Source organism: Theobroma cacao, chromosome 1 (genome assembly GCF_000208745.1).
Source record: "Theobroma cacao cultivar B97-61/B2 chromosome 1, Criollo_cocoa_genome_V2, whole genome shotgun sequence".
Taxonomy (NCBI): domain Eukaryota; kingdom Viridiplantae; phylum Streptophyta; class Magnoliopsida; order Malvales; family Malvaceae; genus Theobroma; species Theobroma cacao.
In genome coordinates this window covers 27,004,759-27,015,159 of record NC_030850.1, presented here as the reverse complement: position 1 = coordinate 27,015,159, position 10,401 = coordinate 27,004,759, and the positions used below count along the sequence as shown (strand labels likewise).

At 34.1% G+C, this 10,401-nt stretch overlaps 1 protein-coding gene across 1 annotated transcript; it reads right to left on the bottom strand.

The window, feature by feature from the left end:
- Nucleotides 490–4,667, bottom strand: LOC18613123 (NAC domain-containing protein 21/22). Its single transcript, XM_007050205.2, has 3 exons — nucleotides 4,211–4,667; nucleotides 1,832–2,097; nucleotides 490–1,052 (listed from the first exon to the last, which is right to left on the bottom strand). Exons 1-3 carry the CDS (start codon nucleotides 4,377–4,379, stop codon nucleotides 672–674), a joined length of 816 nt encoding a protein of 271 aa, XP_007050267.1. The 5' UTR covers nucleotides 4,380–4,667; the 3' UTR covers nucleotides 490–671.

The window sequence follows — 10,401 nt, the reverse complement described above, 5'->3', positions numbered from 1 at the left end:
ATTTTTGGTTGAAATGAAATTAAGGAGAATGCTAAATCTTAAACTTAACAAATTTTCTTTACAATTTTCACAGAAATGATTTTACATTTAATTATAATACATATACATTTTAATAGTTCATAGTATAAAGTTATTTAAGCTTTCACTAAACATTTTAATTAGAAGGCTATAGTCTTATGATTATTTTTCAATACATTGCTAATGGAGTGTGAAACTTCACAAGCAAATTTGCACTCTTTTGTTTCCACTCTATAATAAATAAAATAATTTTTTCCATAAAAATTAATTAATTAATTCGTAATCATGAAGTTAACATATTTAATTAAATGTAAACATGGAAAAAAATTAAAAAATCTTGTCAGAGTTTTGCACTCTATTATCTATAGGTTGAATATATAATCCTTAAATTACATTTTTTTTAATATTTGATTTTAAAAAATAGAATTTATTTAAAAAGATGAAGACCAATAAAGAATAATTATATGCTTTATATATGATTTTTACAATGCCCAATGTTGTATACAAAAAATAAATAAACCCTAAACTAAAATACACACAATCTTCTAATATCCAACGTAACATGATTTGTATCGTCAAAGGCAAACACCACACCAACATCACAAATCAACAAATGGTAGTTTTTTTTCTTTTTTCAAAGTATACAACATTTTTTATAGGAAAACCATACTGTTGTCAATCTCAAATCTCATGTCCTCCATGTTGGAAGCCACCCCATGATCTCCCAAGCTGTTTTCTTCCATGTTCATGTCCCACAAGAACTCGTACTCGTCATCAACTTTGGAGCTAACTTCGTTTGCGGGATTGTTATTGATCTTTTCCTGAGAATATTGAAGCAGGTTTAGCAAGCTTTGGCCGTGGCTTTGATGGGTAGGTGTGGTGGATAAAGAGCTGATTTGTTGATACGCACAAGCCATGGTTTGGTCTGTTAAAGAAGGGGCATGAGTTGAGGTCTCGAACATCATTGGAGGGCTGAGCTTGCTGCTGTTCTCTCCTTTGCTCTTGTGGAAAACTCTACAGAGAACCCAGTCTTCCTGTCAAACATAATGTCAACTTTATCAGCTACATAATAGCAGGACGAGAAATGTTAAAAGAGAAAATCGAAATAAAATATGACCACTATCATTTAAAAACATTCTTTATTTTTGAATGATTTACGATTCATGTCACTATATATAAATGATAAGATTGATCTGATATATATTATTCTTATAAACAAAGAAAACCAATTTATTTAACCGTATTCACAATTGAGATACATATAAATAGATACATAAAAAAGTAAATAAAAAAGGTGATGCAATTCTTCATTCAAATGTTTTACACTTAACAAGTATCTAAACTTTCAACTAAGCACTCAAACCTAAGTAGAGTAGTACCAAATTGGCATTTATATAAAGAACATGCTTCATGGCTAAAAAAAAGAAAGAGGGGATTTTCAGACTTATAATTAAGATGGAGATGTAGGTTTAGTGAAAATATAGAAAAAAGACAAATGGTAAGCACACATATATGGTAGCCATCAAATTTGGGTTGGTGAAAAGCCTGAAACATCCCTGGACAATAATAATAGTATTAGCTGATTAAGAGAAGACAGTGAAGAAAAGTAAGTGGACAACTTGCATGCCCACTGCTTTATATTTGCTAATAAGTTCCCCTAGAGAAAACACGTTATTGATTTATTTATACATGTGTATGTGTATGCCTGGCTGCAATAGTGTCGACTCTCTCTTTCTCTCTCTAGCAGTCATTGTCAAGATTACACAGACATATGATGATGAGTATAGTTGAAAACAGAAGCGAGGAAACTGACCTTGGGAGGCATATGTGGGGTCTCGAGGCGAAATTCATGCATGATCCAACCCGTCTTGATTCCATTAGGGGCTCGGTTCCTGTAAAACACCAAGGTCTTTCTCATCCCTACCACCTCTTGCGTTCTTGGGTCGACCACCGTTCGATCCTTCCCTGTTGCTTTCCAGTAGCCAGATGTTGTCGCCCGATTCGTTCGGAATCCCGTGGCATACTTTCGGTCACGAAAGCTGAAGAAGTACCACTCGTTTGCGTTAAGCTTCGCCACCTCTTTAATTTTAGTCCCATGCACACACAAAACAATAATACGTGGATAATTAGTTTTAATTTAATTGATACTCAGATAAAATAACTCTTCCATACGGTCAGAATATAATTAATTACTGTTCGTGCAAAATATATTATTTACCAAGGAGACAGAAACTTGGGTGAGTTACATCAAGCTTTGCCATGGAATGCTATTTTGCTTTCAATCAACTTTTAAAAAAAAAATCAAAGAAATCATCTTCACTAACTTTTTCTCCTTAATTACTTGAATTACTGAGAGTGTTGGTAAGTCTACGTCACCCAATGAGTTATGTCTAAGAAAGCTAAGGATTTGTCTGGCATTACATGCTAAGGAAAAACAATAATTCCTATAATAACTAACAGTACTATTTTGTTTGCCTTGGACGATTTTATTAAAAACTTAAAAGTGACGTTTTGGAGAATTGTGGGGAAGCAAACTCTCCCTTAGTAAATGCTATAAAACAGCTAAATTAGATACACTTGTCTTGTATATACCTCAAATATCCTAGAAATAAACTTTAAAACAAAATAATTAATAGTTACGTACAAAATTCTTCTTACTGCTCGATTTATATTTAGAAAAATCTTTATGTTATAAACTTTTAAAGTCTTTAAACTAAAAAAAGAACTACCACGAGTCAAGGAAGAGTGGGAAAAAAAAAATAAGGAGACAAAAAGAGTAGCTTCTATTTCGAGGCCTCGTGTTATTCCAAGACCACACTCAACATTTTTAGGCATTATGTCTTGTGAAACTTTCTCTATTATAGCAATCACCCAGTAATTGAATTACCTGGCATGAGATCGTAATGATCTTTCTCCCTAGTGTAGGACTTGCCAATTCAGACTATAAGCAACATTATTCTTAATGAACACGACTGTATTAATTGGAAAGTGCACGAGATAACAGGAAGAGTGAGAAAGAGAGAAAAATTAAGAGGATATATGGGCCAAGGTATGCTACTTGCGTATGAACACCATATATATATCTACAGTTTCTACTTTTGAAAATGAAAATATCACAGTTCCTGCAACAAAAGTGAATGCATTTAGGGGAAGGCAACCCCTTGTATTTACTTGTGGTGGCTAAACACCACGTCAACATGCAAATGCTAGCTGTTTTTCTGGCTAAGGGTTGGCATAGAAATAATTGATAGATATTTTAACTAGTAACTATTTGTTCATATAATTTATACGAAAACACTAATCCTAACGATAAGTTTAATTAATAATTGAGATTTGACAAAGGGGAAAAATGTAGAATGATGAAAAGTTGAAATCCTCACCACTTGTTGGTATTGAATGGAAAATATATCCGTGACATCAGGCTATAGTTCTTAAAATGTATAACCAGAATCAGACCATCACAAGGTTAAAAAACCTTTCATTTTAGTTCTTGCAATGTGCCAAAACATAAGCATAAGCAAATGAGAGAAAAAACAAACAACCTTACCTGCATGACTTAAAGAAGAAGGTGACAGCATACAGAATATGAAAAAAGAAATACTATTGGTGGATTCGTCCGAAGAAGAATTATACGTTTTAGGAAGTTACCACTTACCACTAAACAAGTTGGCATTCTGTATTTCTATTCAAGGGAATGAAGATGAATAAACTATATATATATATATATATATATATAAGATATACACATGCACGTGTATATGTTTGTGTGAGTGTATATACTCTAAGAAAAGTCATGTGCATCCTTTCCTTTCTCTCTCTCTCTCTCAGAGGGACGAAAAAACGTGTTTATAATTTGTCTGCTGTTTCTAACACCTAACATGGCAGATGGCACCCCATGTTTGTCTGCCTAGTACCAGAAGAAGTCAATAATTTTTCTCCTTCCTGTTTGTCTTTAACATGTTGAAACAAACCAACAACAGCAGCAAGAGACTCCCCTAGTTTGCTTAAAAATTTCTTATCAAGCAATGATTGTTTTCTTCAGCTTTAATGGAACATTTACCGAAAAAGCCGAAAGGCAGAAAATATCCAGAATTCATGGAAGACCGAAAAAGATCAAAAGAGAATATTTCAAGCAACCCTAAAGGCAAACCGTGGAAGGAAGTAATTAATAAGAAAGCAGAGAGAAACATACCAGGAAGCTGCCATGGCTCACATGTATGCAAATCAATTTCCACCAAAGTACCCTTCAAGACTTCCTCATTGGCAATCTTTTTGTACAGATAATGGCAGACCAATTCCTCGTCGCTTGGATAAAACCTAAACCCAGGAGGCAGTGTAGCTCCAATGTCCCTTAGCCCCATATTTATGATGCTAAGAAGGAAAAGGGGGGTGGTGGGTGGGGAAAGAAAAGAAACTTTATTTCTCTAGGAGATCCTTGGTACGGGGGGTTTTGCAAAATTTAAGGTAGGAGATGTAATGAAAATGAGCTAAAAGAAGATATGGTATGATTTTCTTTGTTTGGGACTTGGAAATATTATATGGAAGAGGAAGGTTTGTATCATAGATAATATATATATAGCTAGTTTGGGATGAAAAGTGGCTTTGCCAGTTAGAATTTCTTACAATATTCTAGCATATATAGGGGCCATGCTTGTGTAACTAGTTAGTTATAATTGGGAAGTTTCAAGAAAAACCGAAGTTACAAGAAATCTTGTTTATTGTGGGTGCTTGGAGGTAGGGGTAGAGCAATTGAGGCCAATAGATATATATATGGACAAGGATCCAAACAATTTTATTAGAGAAACACTCCAAAATACCCCTTTTTATCTATCATATTTTAAAACGGATTATATGTGTAAAATAAATAAATAAAAAGATCAAAATAAAAAAGCTCATATTTCTTAGTGTTTGTAGGGAGACCCCTTTTAAAAGAGAAACTGTGTCATCGAACCCAATGATACCCAAAGATAAGAGTATTTTTCATGGTCATTATCATTTACTTTTGTTTTGGTAACAATTCTACTTTGTGTGGTTTATAAGTTTCATTAACCTTTGTGCAAGTTTTATCTGATTACATTGTTTGACTATCTTTACATATAGTTGATGTTCATTGGACCACTTGTGACCAATTAGGAAGAAAAAGGGGTAAAACAGGATACGCAGAATTTTCCTATGACAAGAAAACACGTAAAATTAGAATTGGATTTGGAATTAGAATATTCACCACTACTCCCCTTAATTAGTATGATACAAAAGTGTTTGATTTCATTGGAAAAAAATAATTGCAAAATATGCTAATTAAATCAACATGTACTTATTTTTCATACGTGGGAATAATAATTAATTGGTCGGACAATTCCATCAAAGGGGGCCATTATCATCTTCAATAGAAAGGCCCTCGGAAAACCTAATGTCCACGACCACGTGAACCATTTGATTGGTCTGAGCAACAACAGAGACAGCTCAAGAAAAAACTAAAACGAAAAAGAAGAGGAAATAAATAATCAAATATTAATAGCTGGAACCCTTTTTTTTTTCTTTGAATATGTTCATAATTATAATCATCAACTTCAGAGAGAGAGTCCCATCTGTTCAAATTTTGATCACACAAGAAAAATTCTGGATGGATGCAAAGCGAAAACCAGAGGGCCTGATGGCTTGTCTTTGATCTGGGGTCCACTAATGATGAAGGGGCATCAGACCCATCTCAGAAAATAAAATATAATAAAACTAAAAAAGAGTGAACTTATCTATACATTAATAATACTATTTGGTTGATCTTCCTTTTGTTTTGGTTTAGAGGTGAGTAATGTTAGAAAGGCAACTATTGCAATAAGTTAATAATAACAATAATAGAAAATGAGGACAGAAGGATATTTGTCACAACATGTGTCATCTGATGATAATAATTAAGGGATAGTATATAGCAGATGATGACTGGACTGGGGTCACCAAGAGCACACAATTAGATTGAAATAATGGAGCTCAAATTTCACTATACCAGTGAATGTGACAGAAACACACACCCAAAAAAAAAAAAACCCTAAGACCTAATTAAAACTTCTAGATATAGAGATATATTTATATGCATATATCCGTAGCCAAAAGTCGATATTGTCCTTGTGATTTAGCGTAGGGGGATAACTTGCATAGCAGGTCAAGTTGGCTGGCTAGCTATTGAGATGAAGGGTCATTTTCGCCATTAGCCGATAACTATTGCCCTCTTTATTAATTATGTGGCATATACGGGAAGAAGAAGAAGAAGCAGAGGCAGATGAAGAATGCGATGCGACAGTTGTTAAAAATGGGGGTTGGTCTCTTTTGATTCTTGTCGGAAAACAACGGTAATTTAATGCGTATTAATTTGCCAGCATATATTAATTTATCAGCTGAGTTAAGATATGAAAGTGAGGTTCTAGTCATAATCATAATCTACATATGTGTAGTTGTTGCACACTCTGATTAACTTGGGATATCAATCAATGTTTCATAAGTGACCCAAGCTTGGGCAGAAAATATTGACAGAGGAGTTTACGAGAAACGGAAACAAGTAAAGAAGAAGGAAGAGTCGTAAACATTTTCAAGTCAAAGTAGGTCATGGAGTTTTCTTACTAATCTAGAGGAGTAAAAACTGCCCAACATATAGTCTTTCAAGCGAGCTTGATGGATATCGATACACATGTATATTATAATGTTAAATTTGATTTTTATTTTTTATTTTTTATTTAAAAAAAAACCCTAAATTCACGGGGGGATATCGAAGGCACCAAGTAGTCATGTGATCCACATAAAAAGGTACACGTCATAAGGGGGGATGACGTACAGATTATTCTAAAAGAAATCATGGAGAGATCCCTAGCAAGGAAAGATAATTGAAATGATTGTGAGTTCCAGGGTTAGGGTTTTTTGCCAGGGAGGGAACTTGGGTTAGGTGTGGTTTGATGTTGGACGATGAGTGACGGCTTAATATTCCTCTTGGGAACCAATAATTCCAACAGTCCCTCTTCCCTCTTCCCCAAAATCCCTTTCAGAAGTGTGTCCTTTTTGCTTGATACACTTCCATAAGTTATGGGCTTCTTCTTTCATGGGATCACAACCCTCATAGCAATCCGTCCGCTTCCTCGCCCCTTTCCCACCCTCGAGATTTCAACGTCCTCATAATTAATTAGAAAGTTACATATTTTTCCTTGTGGGGTCCACCTAGACATCACCAGATTGCTTCCAATGGCGTCCCGCCAACTCAGCCGATGCGTCGGAACCCCCACGTGGCTTTCTCTAATGTTCTTTGGCCGCTTCTTCGTAATTGGCAATTGGCGTTTGTGATGGCAAATCATTCCATCCATGGGCACCTCCGCCTATAATAATAATAATACTTGCCTCCATCGTCCATAGTGCATATATAGTCTATATTTACGCGTAGAATCATGTATAAAATTAATACAATGTTATGATTTCAATGATTATCCTAAGATTTGCATACTGACTTGACAAGCTACAACTTTTTTTATTTATTACTCCCCTAGTTAAACGACGGTCGTATACCAACAAAAAAGAGGAATAGTTTTCTTCTTTCCTTCCACTTCCTATGATTCAGACCCCAACCTTGCTCCCCTCTCTCAATGTTTTATCTTCACAATTCTTTATTATTTATTTCCAGATGCAGCACCAATGTTCGCTATTCAAATATATAATCTCCATTCCTTCCATTTTTATTACACATTCTATTCTAAAGAGAGTGAGGGATAATATTATTATATTGATATCTCTAATTTATTTATTTTTTCCCTGGCGGCTGCGTGATTTTCTCTTCTTTTTTTTTTTTTTTTTTTCTTAAAGTTCCTCAAGAGTATGAAAAGGATCTTAGAAAAAACCAGCAGCCAGCCCAGGCAGGGGGCTTAAGTTGTAAAACGTTATCCTATGAACAACTATTTACAAACAGAAGTTGGGCATGCCATGGTGCAAAAGGCAGAGAGAGATTTACATCTTCACCCTCATCAAGAAACGTACTAACTTTTTGCAAATGTTTCTTCTCATTGTCAAAATTCAACAACTTTTCTGCGTATCTTCCATGAATGATAACTTTTTCAAAGAAAAACTGGAAAAAGTAATCTTTATTTGCTTTATGCACTTTTGAAAATTGTGGTAAGTGATGAGGATATCTTTGGTGAATGGTGACTAACACTATTGTCCAACTTTATCAAGAAACAACTTTTGTTTTGCTTTTATGAACAGATAAAACATTTATGGAGGCCGGAGATTGCTTTTTGCAAATCATCAGGGAAAAAAGATAAAGAGACTCCACTCGATGATTTCTTGTTATCCAATATTTTCTTAACCTAGGGCTGGGGTTAATTTGAAATTCCATCTGATCTCCTTCCGACTATAATTTAATATTTTTACTCTTCATAAACTCAGTTTTTTTTTTTTTTGTTTTGTTTTGTTTTATCATCAAGCCTTTTACCTCCAAGGCTTTATATTGTCTTCAAGTACATTAAAGAACTAATCCACGCTTCTTCCATGTTAAAATAAAAAAAAAAACGTGTTGGTTCATGTGATTGTAATCCTTCCAATTCAATGTTTCGATCCAAGAATTTTTCTTTTAATTCAATCAGAAATCAGTTTTATTACATATCAATAAGTTGATACGTATATATAAATGAGTTTAAAGCTGAACGAATCAAATCGAGAAAACAAAACAAAAATGAAACAGTATCTCAATAGATAGAGCTAGTCCATTACTTACAACACTTTGCAAACCACCATAATATAAAAACTGAGATTAAGCACAAATTGTTCAACCCAAGATTTGACTACTTCATTTATTTTCAATAATATATGCACAAGAAAGGAAAGATATAATTGCAGAAGCAAAACACTGAAAGCTAGAATTATTCGAGAAAATATATAATTTCATTCAATGTAAGATTAGGTGAATATGATGATTATTAATGTACCAAAGGGAGATGTATTTATATATGTATGTATATATAATATATATATATATATATATATATATATATATATATAATATATCTTTCTTAAAAGATAAATCTTTCTTAAAAGATAAATCTTTCTATATCAATCTTATCGACATTGGTTAACAAGATTTTAAAACGATAAACTAATCTTTCAATGACTTAAAACAACTTTAATTATCATGCATGCACTTTTGTTTGATGATTAATTAACAGTCTCGTCTTTGGCTTTTGAAAGGATTGTTTACCTTTTTGATTTGAATTAAAAATCTCATCAGTTTCACAACCCGAAGAAAGATTTTGCTAAGAATGGGCATTGATTTAATCTGTGTAACCAAAAACATGATGCTTAAAAGTTAACTCTAAGATTCTTAGGTATAGGAACAAAGTAGACACCTCATTTGTCAACAAAGCTATGGTAGATTCGAATTAGTTTAGTGAAGTTGTTGGCGATTACACCATCAAAAGGAATTTCCCACAGTGGATTTGAAGCTGATTTGGAATTAAATGCCACCCTCAAATGGGGTACATGATTACTAGACATATACCTTCATCACACAGACAAGAAGCAAAAAAAAAAAAAAAAGAAAAGAAGAAGAAGAAGAAATTCATAACTTTATGTCTTTTTCAATTCTCTCTCTCTCTTTTTTTTTTGGGAAGATGTAAGCACATCAAAAGATTCGGTTGATAGCTTGAAAACGCGGGAAATTGTTATCTACAAGTATAAGCATCGTTGATCACGCAGCCATGGATGTGATTGGCAGTCATAAAGGCTAACTCAGACAATTGAATCTACTAAGCTAATTTGTCACTCAAGTTATTTAGGGATTTTATGTTTGTTGATTTTAACACCAAAACTATTTGGCCGACCACTACATCGGCATTGGGCTTTTCTTTTCATAAAAAAGAAAGAAAAAGAGAGAAAATAATTTTGTGCTTTCCCAGGATTTGACGCGTATGCGACCAAGGGTGACGTTGCATGCTTTGTGTGGCGACAGCTGGAGACTCATACGGGGAGTAATAATAAGAAGAAGCTAGGTTTTGTGATTGCAGAGAAAGCGTGTATGGAGAAGGGTTGAGGTGATTTATGTGAGAGATAGACGCCAGCTCCTCCTTATGGGCGCCGCAAATGTTCCTGAATGAGCCCACAAATGCAGACACCAATGGAAGAAGAAAGAAAAGAGGAAATAAAGGCAAAAACAGAATCCCATGCATGACTATCATATGAAGGATTCTGTTCCTTTTTCCAATATAATTATTTCAATTTCAAAAGACGCACATACATATCCAAAAATAAACAACCCTACCCTGAACAACAACATCTTGGCTTCCTGTTTCCGAGGATGAGATCGCTCCCATCCATTCCGTTCCATTATTATTTGCTTGGTAATCTGGACTCCAGAAGAAG